At 48.0% G+C, this 16,345-nt stretch overlaps 1 protein-coding gene across 3 annotated transcripts in view; it reads left to right on the top strand.

The window, feature by feature from the left end:
• Positions 1–14,442, top strand: part of DNAAF9 (dynein axonemal assembly factor 9) — a 147,071-nt gene extending 132,629 nt beyond the window's left edge. For all 3 annotated transcript variants that reach the window (XM_082600362.1, XM_082600361.1, XM_082600360.1), the window contains 7 exons: positions 1,852–1,938; positions 5,238–5,344; positions 5,671–5,745; positions 7,718–7,923; positions 9,065–9,130; positions 10,368–10,461; positions 11,039–14,442. In XM_082600362.1, the coding sequence (XP_082456488.1) occupies positions 1,852–1,938; positions 5,238–5,344; positions 5,671–5,745; positions 7,718–7,923; positions 9,065–9,130; positions 10,368–10,461; positions 11,039–11,151 (748 nt within the window). In that variant the 3' untranslated portion in view covers positions 11,152–14,442. The remainder of the gene's footprint in view (positions 1–1,851; positions 1,939–5,237; positions 5,345–5,670; positions 5,746–7,717; positions 7,924–9,064; positions 9,131–10,367; positions 10,462–11,038) is intronic.
• Positions 14,443–16,345: the final 1,903 nt, after the last annotated feature.

Here is a 16,345-nt window from a genome sequence, read left to right as displayed (position 1 = left end):
ATGAAATGGGAAAGGTAAGGAAAAACCCTGCAAATGTTGGAGTTGAATTGGGGGACTCAGTATAAATTCATTATTTCAAAAAAAAAAGTATATTCTCTAGCTCTTTCCATTAAAAGGGACCAGAAATAATACCCTTTCCATTAAAAGGGACTAGAAATAATAATAGCAATTAATACTTCTACCTCTAGATCTTAATTTCCAAGTACCAATCCCTGCTACAAGGTATCAGGACTCTTTGGAGAACTGGCTGATTGCAGGTTTAGGGAGTGAAAGTACAAGGTGAGCCTAGTACATTTTGTGACAAAAAAGCAGGGAAGTATTCAAAGATAAGTGGAAATATGTCGAAAGGATACAGAAGCTAGCTTTAAGAAGCTCCCACTAGGCAAATTTGGGACAACTTGAGTATACGAGAGAACCATGATAATAATGGATTATATAGCATGTGAAGTAAAATGAGTCTGTGGTGATACTAAAAAAAGGGAGATGGACAGATCAGTAAAGCTCTTCTTTATAGAAGAATGCTAGCTAATAAATAAATACGGATTTATAGTACTAGAAAGTCACCATTTTGTAACCTTTCGTATAATACTTGATTTAGGCAAGAATTATCAATGGATGCTAAAAGCAGTGGATGAAAGATTGTTGAGGAAAAGGATATTCACTTGTCTCAAAGTATCTGTCACGGGACTTCCCTGGTGGCGCAGTGGTTAAGAATCTGCCTGTCAACACAGGGGACATGGGTTCAATCCCTGGTCCGGGAAGATCCCACATGCCACAGAGCAACTAAGCCCATGTGCCACAACTACTGAGCCTGCTCTCTAGAGCCCGCGAGCCACAGCTACTGAGCCCATGTGCCACAACTACTGAAGCCTGTGCACCTAGAGCCTATGCTCCGCAGCAAGAGAAGCCACTGTACTGAGAAGCCTGCACACTGCAACGAAGAGTAGCCCCCGCTATTCCGCAACTAGAGAAAGCCCATGCACAGCAACGAAGATGCAATGCAGCCATAAATAAATAAATTAAATAAATAAATGAATAAATAAAAAGTATCTGTCACTCCACAGACTACTTACTACTTACAAAGAGGGAAAAGTACCTTCACAATGGAGAGGTCTAATCTAGAAGACATGACATTGACCAAATGATTAAACTTAGCAAGACCACTAATGGGATAAACTGACATCATGTGCCTCCTTCGTGACACTGTGGGAAGGACACAACATCACTTGGCCATTAATCTTGTCAGAAATGTTTAGCTGCATCTAATCATGAGGAGCAGCCAGACAAACCCAGGTTGTGGGACACAAGACAGCTGGCATGTACTCTTCAAAAATGTCAACTCTATGAGAAACAAACAAACAAAAAAAGTTGGAGGAATTGTTCCAGACTGAAGGAAAATAAAGATTATAAATTAATGAGCAATCCTTGATTGGATCCTGAGTGCCCTATCCCCCCAAAAAGGGGAAATTTGAAAATGGATGTATATTAGATCAATACTTCTCCAACTTTAATGTGCATATGAACCTCTTAGGGATCTTATTAAAATGAGGGTTCTGATTCAGTAGGTCTGGAGTAGGCTGGAGATCCTGCATTTCCACCAAGCTCCCATGTGATACCAGTGCTGCTTGTCCTCAGTATTAAATTCCCTCAGTGTGATAATACTGTTGTGGTTCTTCAAGAGAATGTGCTTGTTCTTAGAGATGCATACTAAAGTATTTAGGGGTGAAATAACAGAAAAAAAATATATATGCATGTACTTGTATGTGTGTTTGGGGGTGTAGAGAGTAAGCAGAATGTACAGGTTAAGGTTAATATTTCTGATTAACCTGGGTTTTCTGTATGTTTTCAAAGGAATGAAGACATTGAACTGATTCTCTCAGAAAATAGTTTTTCGAGTCCTCAGATGCTACGATCTCGATATCTAATGTACCCTGGCTGGCAAGTATCATCATTGAAAAGTAGCTAAGATTTCTTTATAAACTCAGTGATTTATTTATTTACAGGAAAGAAAAAAAGAAAGTGAAAATACCAGGTGTGCTCTAGGAGGGTGACAATGGCAGCTGCAACAGTCTGCCATGTCCCAGTAACCACTGGCCTTGCTGGAAGCCCAGTGATCCACATCTTGGGGTCCAAATTGCGACCCTTGCTGGATGTTGAGACTTAAGGAGTCATCTTATAGGCCTTAAGCACAATGGTATCCTTTGTTTCCTCTAGCCTCTAGTGAGGGTGAGGTGGCCGGCATTGAACCAAGGAGTTATGACCCTCCCGGGTGAGAGAGTCTCTCCTGAGAATAGTCAGTCCTCTAGGGTTCCCATCTGACAGGTAGGTTCCCTGCTCTTGTGGCCCAGGGGATATTCTGTGCTCTGCAGGTGGCCTCCTAGCCTGAACCTGTCTTCCAGATAGGAGAGGAAGAGAAAAGAAAGTGTGAAGTGCACTGTAATCATATTTCCAGCATCACTTGAGCACTTACTGTGTGCTACACATTGCCCTAAGACTTCGCTCTCCAGTACGGCAGCCACTAGCCACATTTGGCTAGTTAATAAAATGTAAATGTATATTAATAAAAATAAAGTAAAATTTAGCCTTTTAGTCACACAAGCTGCATTTCAAGTGCTTAACAGCTACCTGTGACTAGCAGCTACTGTCTTGGACAGTTCAGATCCAGAACATTTCCATCATCACAGAAAGTTCTGTTCACAGTGCCACTCTAAGAGTTCAACCTGTGTTATCTCATTCATCCTCACACCAAGCCTGCAAGGTAGATTCCATTATTTTCTTCATTCTAGAGATAAGGTAACTGAGGAAGCAAGGACTTAAATGTCTTGTCGAAAGTCCCACAGCTAGTAAGTGAAAGAGTTGGGTTTCAAACCCAGGTTGTGCGGCTTCAGAGCCTGTATTTTTTTTTTTCTTTTTGGAAGTATAATAGATTTACGAAGTTGTGTTAATTTCTGCTGTACAGCAGAGCCTGTACTCTTAACCACCATGCTGCACTTGTCCCTGTATGGAATGGATAAACTAGTTTTGCTCTGTTGAAGGTTCAGGGGAAGACAGTTGTTAAAGCTTAGACAAAATTGATCCCTCATGTTGATTTGGATCATCTTTATTGTCCTCACTCACTTCCCTCAGCCACCTCTGTGAGTCCTCCAACCACCCCTTACATTACCAGTATTTTGTACCAGCAAAAAACTGATTGTACTATCCTGTTTAAAAAAAAAAAAAGGTCAATATGTAAAATTGAAGGTTTTCAGGCTTATTTTTAGAAGGAACCTCTGGTTTGAGTCACATCATACTTAAACAGTGAGTAGGTGGATCATTCCTTATGCCTGAATAAGACAATAATATCTTAGCTAAAAAGAAAAAGATGGAGCTTCTGGGGTGAAACTCTACTCTCCAGTGGCTGCAGCTACTGACGTTTTTGCTGCCCACACCTCTGGGCCTGGTCCTGAGACTTCTGTCGTCTCCACCTGGTGCCTAGGGAAGCACCTATTCTCCAGTCCATACCAACTCATTGTGGGCATGGCATACATTAACCTAGCTCGGGGCACAGACTTTTCTGGAGGCAGACCGATCTAGGACAGAGACAGGTATGAGGGAGTTCATTAGAAGGCTCTGTGAATCTAGAGTCTGAAATCTTACTTTATCAGGAAGATCAGTCCTTGTAGAGAATCAGAGATGGAGGGGCCTCAGAATCACCCTTCAGGCCCTCCCTTCCAAGTTCATTCCTAGGAATCAGATGATTTACTCTTTTAACAAGATGGCAGTCATCAGATTCCTGCTCATCGCTGTACATTACTCCCCTCTCTCCTTGGGTGAGGGCCACCACCTCAGAGTGAACAGGCCTTAGCTGCAGGATGTGCTCAGCTCTGTGCTGTGCAAATTCTCAGCCATTCCCCTCCCACAGCCCTCTGTTGTCATCGACCCCACCCCCACCTCCCCTGGTAGAAGGGCTTGTTCCTAGTCTGTAAGGAAACCTTGTACTCTTCCCCTGGCCCCTCCAAATTCCCCTAAGGAATGGAACACACCTCTGAACACAGAAGCCTGAGAAGCCCGTGGTCTCCAAATCTCATGTTTGGATGGGGAGAGAACAAAAAGAACATGTCAGTCTTGCAAAAATGTTATGCCACCACCTTACTTTAAAGAAGTTGCTTTAAAGAGTAAGATACTTTGAACAATGTAAAATTCAAAACTGCCGTGCAGTTTTCAAACAAAGGAAACTAATACGAAAATACAGTAGACTGGAGGGAGGTGTTTGCATCAAATGTGACGAAGGGTTAATATAGTATTTGGGAAGCTTGTTTAGATATTTAAGAAGAGTAACCCATATTATATAGATGTGAACAGTCCACTTAAGACCAAGTATAAATGGCAACTGTGTTAACAGAATTCCATGTAGGTAATACTCAAATGAAAAATGGTGTCTCACTGTTGCTTTGATTGACACCTGTTACATTTAGGCAAAAATATCTATAAAATTCATTGCTGGGGGAATTGTTGTGAAACTAGTACACTCATCTACTGCTGCGGGTGGTATAAATTACCCATGAGATGTTATGCCCTCTCCTGGACTGATTCCAATCAAGGGATTCATCTCAATGAAATCATTCAAAAGAAGGAATGACAGTTTCATAACTTTGGAAGCTGGGTGGTAGGAATTCATTACACTGCCCTTCTATCTTTGCATATCTTTGAAATTTTCCATAATAAAAAGTTAACTTTTTTAAATGCTGCATTCTTAATGAGTCTGTGGCAGTCAGTAAGTCTGCTGAACTCAAAACTGAGAAAATAGATCAGAGATGCCCCAGCCCTTTAGTTCCTTCTGGAGAGACTGCACATCCAAATGTACAGTCTGTTAAACTTCCCTCAGTGAGGGTAGGGCATAATGGGAGCCCTGAAGAGAGTGGGAGGGGATCCTGAGGAAGAGCTCCAAAGGTACCAGGAGGGACCCCTAATCACAGTTGGGATACTGGCAAGCTTCAAAGGTAGAGGGGGTCTTTGACTTTAAGGAATTGCTAGTCCAAAGAAGGTAAGACCTTCCTGCTCTAAGGGGGCAAACATGCTTCTCAGTCTCAAGATGAAAGAGACATAAATGCTTTCAAATAAGTGCTTTGTACACAAAATGACGTACAATTAAGGGAGAATTCAAATATGATAAGTGATACGTAGTTCTTTCCAATGTAGTATGTAGTAACACTCAAAGCCCCAATTACTTGTATTTATAATTTTTTAAACCTTTTAAGGTATGAAGGTAAATTTGATGTTGGATCGGTCTTTCCATTAATGGTTCAGATTTGTGTATGGTTTGGTCGTCCCTTGGAGAAGACTCGCTTTGTGGCCAAGTGTAAAGGTAAGCCTTGACCGGAACATGTCCCAGACACTGGTAAAAGAATGCCCCAGAGTTGTCCCCGCTTCCTGGCACCATTTTAGTATTCTGTGTGTGCTGTCTCTTCTCACCATTTGGGTCTGAAAGCAGGCAGAAGAATTTGAGGACCCAGGAGTTCCTTACCCCTGGGAATAGTGGCAGAGCCACTGGGGGAGGATCTGGTGGGGGTACCTGTGAACCCTGGCCCCTAGAGGAGGTGCCTTTCCAGTCCCTAACCCTCCCAGCTGTGCCACCCTGGACTTGGCCTCTGCCCCCAGGTGAGTAACAACCCTGTCCTCTTCCTCCACCAGCAATTCAGTCCTCTATCAAGCCAAGTCCCTTCTCTGGAAACATCTACCACATCCTGGGCAAAGTGAAGTTTTCAGGTAACTGGGTGCTTGGATTTGGGAGCGCTACTCTATGGAGCGCTCACATCTCATGATGTGAGTTCATAGCCTCTGCTGGTGCTTTGCAGACCACTGATGCCTCTTAAACTCTCTCAAAAAACCCTCCCCTCTGGGTCTTACACCATAGGCTCCTCCAGTCATCCCTTTCAGTCAGGGTCCCAATCTTTCTCCAGGTCCTTCTGCTCTGCAGTGGAGGATCTGTTTTCCTGCCCCTGGATGAACCTGCCCAGGGCCTCTCCTCACAGCTCCTTGACTTCCTTGTTCTAAAGACTCACACTCCACCCCTCTTGAGCCATTCATGGCCGCCTCCTAGACCTGTCACCAGGAGCTACCCCAATGCTGAGCCTTCCAGCTCTGGATCCGTTTCTGCCAAAGTCTTCAAGCCTTCCACTTGCCTTCTCCTCCCCTCTGTTCAGTAAACCTGTTTATCAGCCTTTGACCCTGGAGCCCTTGCAACCTGAAGTCTGTCAATCCTGGGCTGGGGTTCAGGGAAGGTGTGAAAACAAGGAGCCAGTTAACTCATCATTGAGAAAGGGGAGAATGTTCCAGGGAAAAGGCAGAGCATGTGCTGTGGATGTGAGGCAAAAAAAGGCACGTTTCAGGAACCAAAAAGGGTTTACTGTGTCTGGGTCCCAGGGGAGGAAGTGAGGGAGTGTGTCTGTTAGGGCATCTTTGGCAGTTATAACAGAAAACCCCAGCTCAGCTAGCAGGTGTTAGCTACATAGCAAGAACTCACGAGGTCTGGCAGGATAGCAAGGCCACTGAAGACCCAGGTAATATATGGCTTTTGTGTTCTTACATTCTTGGTGTCAGCTTTTCCTCAGGTTCCCACCCCTCATGGTTGCCAGGTAGTGCTGCAGGTCTAGGTGTCACATCCAGATACAACAGCCAGCTGATGGAAGAAGCTGGCTCTTCCGGTGGGTGTCTTTATCAGTTCCTCAGCAGACTTCTCTCATTGGCCAGGATCAAGTTGCCATTGCCCATGGGGAATTGGTATTGGAGGAGGAGGGGGATGCTGGGCAGGTAACCTGGGGTGTCTGCAGCAGGGAGCCACTGAGAGTTGTAAGCATGGAATCATCTGGGTTCAGATAGGAGAATTAGGTGGCAGAGCCTCTATAAAAGAATCTCTCAAGGTCCTTAACCTTTGGCTTAATTTATGTTATTGAATCTGAAACTTTGGCCCTTCTCTACAAGCCCCTTACTCAAGCCCACTTCCCTCAGGCTCTGACAGAGCCCCCCCTGCTCATCCCTCTCCCCTGTCATCACCTCCTTTTCTTTTTTATTTAGACTGACTCTTGACCCCTTTCTTGTTAAAGGTAAACCTTTCTTTGTTTTAGATCTCTTTCTCATCATGCCTTTTTGGGGAACCTTACCCTTTTCTTGTGTCTCCAGTATATCTTAGCCCCCAGCGCCTCAGCTTATAAACCCGATTACATCTTTCCTGTTCCCACCCATGTGTCCCTCCTGCAGCACTTGTACTGTTGAGCTTGCCCTCCTCCCATGGACTCTCAGACCTCAGCTGAGACCCACCTCCTCCACCTCTACCAAGGGAGCTTTCCTTGCTTCTCCTCAGCTACCTCTTCCATAGGGGTGACCCCAGCCATTCCCTTCTTCTAATGACTGTGTAGATGTCTCCCACTCAGGGTCCTACAGTCTTTCAAATGCCACAGATGCAGAGTCAAACTCTTCTTCTCCCACTTGCAAACCTTTTCTTCCTCTTGTAGTCCCCTTCTGGGTTAATGATGTCCACCAGATCACCCAATCAGCTTAGCTAGAAACTTACATTGTTCCTCCCTCTCTTACTTCATCCTTTCTAATTTGCTGTCAGTCATGTCAGTTCTCCCTCCTGCATGTCTTGTGAATCTGTCCCCCACAGCTGCACTAATCCAGTCTTAGTGTAGCCTTATCCTTTTGGGACAGGGTCTCAGGGACTAAAATGTTCTCCTTGCAGACTCTGAGAGGACCATGGAGGTCTGCCACAACACTCTGGCCAATTCCTTGAGCATCGTGCCAGTTTTGGAGGGACCCACGCCACCACCTGACTCCAGAAGCACACCTCAAGGCAGCAGCGGGCAGCAGGAATGCTACCTCGTGTTCATAGGCTGCTCCCTGAAGGAAGAAAGTGTCAAGGACTGGCTGCGGCAGTCAGCTAAGCAGGTGGTTTCCAAAGCCCAGACAGACCTGGCACTGATATGACAGACACTTCAGAGTTGTTGTTGGACCTGAGGCAGAAGCCCCTCCACCTTCTCCCTGCTTTCTCCCCACTGGTTCACCCCTCACAGGCTCAGCCAGCGTTTTCAGGGACTCTGAGAGTGGGAGGAAGCCCCTGGGGCAAACTCCAGACAGACTTGTTTTGCTGCCTACCCTGCGAGCCCAGGTTCTCAAAGCCATTTCCAGTTCTGCTTCCCAAGGCAGACTGGAGTTATTATCAGATGGCTTAACCAGGACCTAGGTGAAACTTAGTTGTTTCATGTGGACCCTGGATCAGCTTAGTGTTCTAAACTCAAAAATGTCTTCTTAGCTGAACCTAATTCATAGGCTCTCCTGTCTTCTGAGCCCAGCATCTCCTGTACTTTGGTTCTCTCTCTAGAAAGGAAAAACAACAAAGATATGCTTAGAGTCCTTTGCAAACCAAGACTCCAAGCATAGACAGCAGTGAGCCCGGAGGCCCTAGAGAGAGGTACAGGGGAAGAGGAGGCTTGCCTATAGAGCCACACAAACATCCAATACTACAAAGAAAAAAAAGTCCGGACTGGAGTTTAAATCCTTTCATATGCTGCTAGCTTTGGGTTCTAAGCCTCTTAGCACAGTCTGAGCTTAAGCTTATTCTAGAGCTCTGGAAATAGAGTTGGCTGGGGCCTGGGTCTTCTGTACATGCTCAGTTGGGACCTGTCTTTTATACTAAGGAATGGGTGCTTGCAGACTGGGTCTTTCTCAGACTCACTGGATAAACTCTTAAATGGTATTTGACTGTGAGACCACCAGTTGTTCTTTTGTCTGCATGTCTGTCACTGGTGGGGCCTAGGATTGAGAATCTGCAAAGAGGCAGAAACATGCCTATTTGCAAATGCATCAGTCTCTCTTCTGCCGTTTGTTCCCCACTGGCCCGTAGGACTCTGTGGTGGGAAAGTGGTCTTCTCAAGGGGCAGACAGGCAGGATATTGTATCCATGACGATGCTTGTGCTTCCCCTTCTGGCATCTCAGTCATGTAACTGGCCCCCAGAGCCCTGAGCCCTCACCCTCCCGTGTACCCATCAGCTCTGTTGGAAACTGACACCTCCTTACATCTCTGCACAGAAGCCTCAGAGGAAAGCCCTGAAGACCAGGGGGATGCTGACCCAGCAGGAGATCAGGAACATCCATGTGAGTACCCTGCCCTGGGGGCCTAAGTCCCCTCAGTGTCCCAAGGATGTTCTTGTGCAGCTCTATCTTTTAGGATTCCTGAGTGAGGTAGCTGTTTGTAGGCATGCTGGAGGTCCTGCTTCTCTCAGGCCACAGAGGGAAGCTGGGTAAAGAGAAACCTTAGCTCACCTGGCCTTGCAGCCTCAGTGAGAAGGGCAGTGTGACCTCTGGTGTGATGTGGTTACAAAATTGGGAACTAGTGCCTGTGGGAGAAACAGGTGACATGGAGGTCTGTTTTGTCACCGTGTTCAAGCAGCTGCAGAGAAGTCCTTTCCTACTCCCATTCCTCTGTCCTAGATAAACCACAGAGAAACCAGCGAGGGCCTAGGTAAAAACTAGATCCTGAAGCTGCTTATGGGCAGGTTGTGAAATCCTGAGGCCAAGACGAGAGGCCCTTTGAGGAGCCCTCTCCCATGCTGACTCCCAGGCTCTACCCCAGTTCCCATACCCACTGAGGCCTTTTCCTGATGGGTTTGGGGACAAAGGCTAAAAGGGACAGAGAGTCCAGGTCTCAGCATGAGCTGTGTCCCAAGTCCCAGTAATGAGCAGGTGGGGCAGGACTCTGGGCTTCCAAGAGCCCCTGCTGTGGATTTGAGGAGGGCCCCTTTATTCCGACTCCAGGGCCTGGGCATCTCTGGGTGTTCCTGCTGAGGACACCATGGGCACCTCAGAAAGCAGGCAGTGTGTGTTTCCCCAGAAGCACACCTTAAATAAGGATTTAAACGCAGGTAGTTTATTTTGGAAGTGATTCTAGAAAACACTATTAGGAAAATGGGAAAGTAAGAGAAGGGAATCGTGTATTGTCAAACCAGTACCACTGTTGGCACCTGGGGCTTGGTCCCATTAATAATCCCAGAGTTCCTCCCTGAGAGGTGAGAGAACCTCTGTCAGTCATTGTTTGATGGCTGCTGTGAGGATGGTGTTATTCCCTGGCACACCTAGCCTTCCACAGAGCAAAGTGGGCTATTTTGCTAGGGTAATAGGCGTGTTTGTTTTGGGGTGTTTTTTTTTTTTTTGGCCGCACTGCGCAGCATGCAGGATCTTAGTTCCCCGACCAGGGATCAAACTCACGCCCCCTGCAGTGGAAGTGCAAAGTCTTAACTACTGGACCACCAGGGAAGTCCCTGTTTTTGTTTTTAATGAATGAGTGAATGATAGAAAATGGTCAGATAATTCTAACAGGACTCTTCTCCTACAGGTGAAACGCCACCTGGACCCCCTACCTGCAGGTTACTTTTATAATGGCACCCAGTTTGTCAACTTCTTTGGTGACAAGACTGATTTTCACCCACGTATCCTTGGAATCTGGGGCAGAGAGGCTGGGGGTGTGTGAAAACCTGGCTGTAAAGAGGGTATCTGCTAGAGCCATCATAGCCTAGCCCCTGGTGCCGGCTGGGTTTGGGAATACACAGCAAGCCACAGAGGCTGACTTTTCATTTTGTCCTCTTAGAGTCATTAAAATTACATTTATTCTTCACTCAGTGATGGCTGAGGTTACTCTGTGGGTTGTAGTTTAAATGCAGCTGTGGTGACATCCTGTGGTCATCAGGGAGTCATGATTTACAAGTTGGAGACTGGGTCTGATTACAGTAGTTAATTTGTGAAAAGGTGGATGGGGTGCTGCTGTGGGCTAGTGAAAGCTGAAGGGCTCAGTTCTAAGAGCTCATGAAGGGCCCTGTGTCAACCCCTGTCACATTCTTTGCAGCTGTGGTGCCGCCAGTATATAAAAAAAGCCAGTCAGGTACCTTCTGTGCAGGCTGAGCACTCACTACCTCAGTGTCCCCTACTTCACCCGTCCACAGATTCCTCTGGCCTGGGCAGCTCCCTTGGCCCCGAGGCTCAGGGCCTTCTTCCTTAATGAGGTGCCAGTCATGGACCAGTTCATGAATGACTACGTGGAAGAAGCCAACCGGGAAATCGAGAAGTATAACCGCGAGCTGGAGCAGCAGGAGTATCATGACCTCTTTGAGCAGAAGCCCTAGAGGAAGAAGACCCTGGAGATGGACGTTTTAAAACGGGGTGTCTTAACCTCAGCTTTTCCAGAGGCCCCTCCCTAGAGGGGCCGTCTTTGTTCTCCTTGGCCTTTGTGTGCTGGCTTGAGTGCATGTTGTCTTTATTCTCTATACAGCGCTGAAGAGCGTCACCTGCACCACTGATTTGGCGGGGGAGGGGGGTCCTCATGGAGGATGAGCAGACGGGGGGCTGCCCTTTGTGTGCAGCCAGCAGTCCAGGACCTCTGGGTCTCTGATAACAGTATTTTCTTTGGGCTGTTGCAGCAGTGTGTGAGGGTGGGAGGAGCATTTGGGTTTGCACAGGGTGGCTGCTGGGACATAAAGAATCCTGGCTGCCAAACTGTGGCCACGCCTGGGGGCCCAGGCCACCACAGGCCTCGGGCCTCAGACACCACCCCAGGAGAGCCTTTCACCCCAGTGGAGTGCCTGCCTCCCTGTTGAGGCCCCTTCCACTGAAGGCTTGGGCCCTGCTGACCCTGTGCCCAGTCCTAGAGGGAACAGCACAAGCCTTGGCCAATCCCAACCCACAGAGCCAACAGCTTGGGTGGAGATCAGCAGCTTATTCTAAAATGAGGGAATTTCCCTTACGGACTAAACAGAAGGGAAAGACTTGTTGCTTTCCAGAAGTATGTGGCTTTTGAGTTGACACAAGCAGCCCCCCTTGGGACTGGTCTTGAGCCTCCTCACGTCATCACTCTGGTTTACCTCATTCGGGGACGAGAAAAACTGCTGCTCAGGCCTCCCTGGTGACGCTTTGCCTCACTGTTAAGGGCAGTGTCCTGCAACTGCATAGTCTTATGCCCAGGGTTCTGGTCGCTTATGGGGCATCTTCACTTGAAGGGGGTTCAGTCTCAGCACCCATACCTCCCCCAGTCTTGCCAGGGAAGGCCTGGTTTTCAGCCCAACCTTCAGGAATCTCATGTCTCCAAGCATCGTTGCTAGCCTTGTATTTGTTTGGCTCCAGGGGACCAGGAATTTCGGAGAACTCCAATATCCAAGTTAGAATTCCTTCTAGTAGCTTTGTTTTCAGCTGGACTAAAAAGCAGAGGGGAATTTCAAGTGTATCCCATGCCTGACCTCCAGAATTAATGTGGGGAAGAGGAAGGTCGCAGGCACAGATACTTAGGTGATGTCTGTTAGGACTTAAGCGCCTCAGCTGCCTAGATTGTAAATGCTTTCTGAAGTTCACGTATTTTTTTGCATGCCTTAGGAAGGAGCACATAGGCAAAACCAGCAAAGTTTCTAGTAATGTAGAGGGGTTTTTGAGAAGGGATCCTGGCATAGAGGAGAGACAGAAAACCGATGGAGCACATGTAGTCTGTCACACAGAGGCCTGCATGCAAGTAGTAAAGCAGTTGTTAAGGGCTTGTTAGTAACATGTACTTATATTAGAAAAAAATTTTTCATTTGAAGCCAAATGAACAATACTCCAAATACCATTTAATAAGAACTCTTGCTTGAAGAAAGGTTTCTGAAAAGGCCCATGTGCTCCAGTCCCAGCTCCCAAAGTTGCTGGTGACAAGGGCCCAGGTTTGGAGCCCCAGTCTGGGAGCCCCTCACTTCTAGCTGGCCAGAGGCTGGGGTCCACAATGGGCCTGCCTCTGCTTCAGAATCAATAATAGAGATCTTAAGTGCAATTGATGAAATAATAATGAGTTACTGTAGCTTCCTTTAGCTCTACCGAGCTCTTTTTAAAAACTCAAGCAGCCTTAGAAAAGGGAGCTGGGGGTGGGAGGGTGGCGGTGGGGGGAGACGACAGGCCATCTCCTCCAGGTGGGTTGCTGTGAACATTTACATGAAAGCTCTCTTTCTAGGAGCTCGAGCCATTTCCTGGCTGCTGCACAAAAGAGTTTTTAAAGAGGGGTCGGAGCCCGCCCATAAAAGTGGGTCTTAAACACTGCATGGGGCTATACCTCCTGATGGTCTTGGTTTCTGACCATTGTCCATAGAAATGCTCTCTCACCAACTTGCCCCACTGTCCCAATTCCTCTCCTGTTAGAGGGGAAACTGTGATTACCTCAACTTGAATATGAAACTGTGATTGAAAAAAGTCAAAATGTTAAGTTTCAAAGCCAAAAAGGCAAAACTGGCTGAGGCTTCCGTAGACACTCCTCAGCCTGCTTGGGAGTGTGAAGGGCACACTGGCGAAAGGGCATTCCTTGGGGCGTACTTGCTGTGCCCCTGGTGAAGAGGCACACTAGCCGTGCGCTGTGTGAGCTCTTTGAGGACTGAGGCCGGGAGGATGCTTCCTCCCCACACTGCCCCTTCTGTAACCTTTGGGGCCTCTGGGTCTTGGATGTGAAGATTAATATCCACTTGATTCCTCTGGACACTCCAGGTGGAGGTGTGGGGTCTTAGACTGTCTCTAGAGGAAGAGCCATGACACTGTGTTTGAAATTTTGACCTTAGAAGTGGATACCAGAGATCCAGCCAAAGACATCAGGTTCCTAGGGATAGGCAGAAGTCCTCCAGGGTCTTACATGCTTTCTGCCCACTCTTCTATTAGCAGCTTCAGTTTTATATCACCCCGAGTGAGTGTGATAGTGTTGAAGTCGCTGAAGTTATAGGTTATTTTACATTTTGATGTGGGATTTTTCTGTTTTTGATTGGAAGGAGGCAGAAATTGGAGAAAAGGGATCACCCTAGGAAGGGGCCGCTGGCAAGGAGTGGAGTTGGCCCCACAGAGTCCTGGGGGCTGTGACCTGAGGCCTGGACACCAGGCCCTGTGGGTCTCAAAAAAAAAGTACCCTCCTAAATTCTATTAGGATTTCGGAAATTTTTTGCACAGTAATAAGCTCTGGATTTGCTCTTTGGGCTTGTCAAAAGGGAAAAGTTAACTCAAAGATTGTAAGCTATTAAGTATTCCAGCCATGTTGCTGACCTAGATGGATAGTGTACCTCAAAAAGTAGGTGAGAAATAGCTTCCTCACTGTTCCAGGTTGTCAAATACTAATGACAGAAGAGCTCACTTACGTGCCAAAATTCACTTTTATACTAGTTTTTCAATGCTTTAATATTCATAACTTAAATTTTAAAACTCCTATTTACAAACACTACTGTAACTTCAGTGAAACAATTGTGTGATTGAAGCTTTTTGCTTATTATAGTATTTATTACACTACTTAATTCAGTAAATATATAAAAGTAGCCTTCAATTTATTTTTATATTATTTTCATGTTTTTTACCTGCAGTTGTGTATGTGAATTTATCTTGTTAACTGAGATGTAATACTGAGGACCAATAAACTTATCACTGAACAAGCAGGGCCTCCAGTAGTTGCCTGTTGGTGTATTCCCGAAGTGTCCCTGGGGGTTCAGGAGGTGGCCTTCCCCCTGGGACTGGGGACCTCCCCGCAGTTTTTCCCCCGGGACGCCTCTTTGCTGGGAGGGATCCTCAGGAGGGATCCTTGGGTGTTCCACTCCCCTCCCCAGACCCCTGAGCGGCTGCGGAGAATACAGTTTATATGAGGAGACCACCATGGCTTGCAGTGGGCACTCTCTGGGAGTCCCAGATCCCAAGGAGGGGCTCGAGGAAGCTGGCTGTGGGCGCGGGGGACTGGCGGGGCCCCAGAGATAAGCTGTCCCACCCTCACCCAGAGAAGCCGCATCCGCAGTCCCGGCGCTTGGCCTGCGGGGCACCCCACCTGCGCCAGGCTGCGGTAGGAACCACTGCTTCACAGGCTGGTAGCTTGGTTTAATCCCGGCCAAAGCTCCGTCAGGTGGCCACTCGGTCCGCTTTACAATCGGGGGATGAGCAAAGCGCGAAGGGACAGTAGTTGGCCCGGGTGGCAGAGTCACTGCCCTCGCCGGGTTAGATCCGAGCACCCCTCCTGGCGCTCCCTAGGTCAGGCGGGCCTTGGAACCGCACGGTCTAAGGGAGAGGTCGGCCGGAACCCCCAGAGCTCTCAAGGACCCACCCCGTGCAGGGGCTTCTGTCGTTTCGGAAAAAGGGCCGACTAAGGAGGGGCACCGCCGGTGTCCACAGAGACCCTGCTTCCTATCCCACCCTCAATGCAGGGGCCTCCGGACGAAGGAAGTGACCCACTGGGAAGATCTGTGAGCTGGCCCGAGGGGGAGGGTGCAGACTCCACAGGCAGCCTCCCTCAAATGGTTGGGAAGGTGGTCTTGGGTTTGGAGGCTCTATGTGATTGCAAAACCGTGCGAGGAGCCGAGAGAATTGGGGGAGGGGTCTTGGCCTCAGTACTATACACCCTCCTCAGCACCGGCTTACCCAGAGCCTCCCAGCATGCCCCCTCCCTCCCCACTATGCCCCCCGCCCCACCCACCCACCCACCCACCCCGGACACACCACCACACCCGCCATCCTACAGGGCTTGAACCTTGAAGGAGCTCCTGTGCTTGCACTTCCCAGAAACCGCCAAGGTTTGGGGATTACCCCCAAAGAATTGTCAGAGAGAAGGGGGGACAGTAAATGGCAAAGAGCTCCAGGACTGGATGATCTTTGAGGGCCAGGAGGACTTGGAGGCCAAGAAGTCCGGGGATGGCGAAAGGGGTCCTCCCCACCAGTGGCCCACAGTAGGGGCCGGGGACTACTGAACTGAACCCTGAGGGCATGCTTGACCAAGCCAGAGTCCTAGAATCAAGGAATCCTGGTGGGATAGACATGTGGAAAGTGATTTGAAGCAGAAGGTGGAGCTGCTGAAAATCACAAGGCTCTCTGAGGAGCACAGAGAAATGCTGATGTATTAATTTCCATCATATAATCTAGGGAACAGTCCTGCCCGAAGAAAATCTGACCATGGTCCTACTGCCAGCTCATGACGGAAAGGGAATGGCTCGGTTGCTCTAAGAGGAATCCAGGGTGGTACCAGCTTCAAGTTCAGCTGGTCTCAGATGTCATCAGAGCCCCCTCTCTGTCCTTAATGGCTTCACACTCCCCTGGCAGTAAGCTTCCTCTGTGCCATCCAACAGCCCCAACACCCCAAAGGCAAGACCCGACCTCTCTCTCCAAAGGCAGGCCCAAAATCTGGGGTCACATTTGCATCCCTGAATCAGTCACAATGGTCAGGAGTATTCTGATTGGCCTGGCCAGGGGTCGCTGCACATTTATGAGGGCGCTTCAACATCATTTGGGAGCTGGGTTCCCCAAAGAAGGGTTTGCTCCCCTGGATCAGCATTGCACATCCACCTGAAGGCCATTTCT

Source organism: Mesoplodon mirus, assembly GCF_964341445.2.
Source record: "Mesoplodon mirus genome assembly, chromosome: 15".
Lineage (NCBI taxonomy): Eukaryota > Metazoa > Chordata > Mammalia > Artiodactyla > Ziphiidae > Mesoplodon > Mesoplodon mirus.
This window is presented reverse-complemented; position numbering and strand designations above follow the sequence as displayed.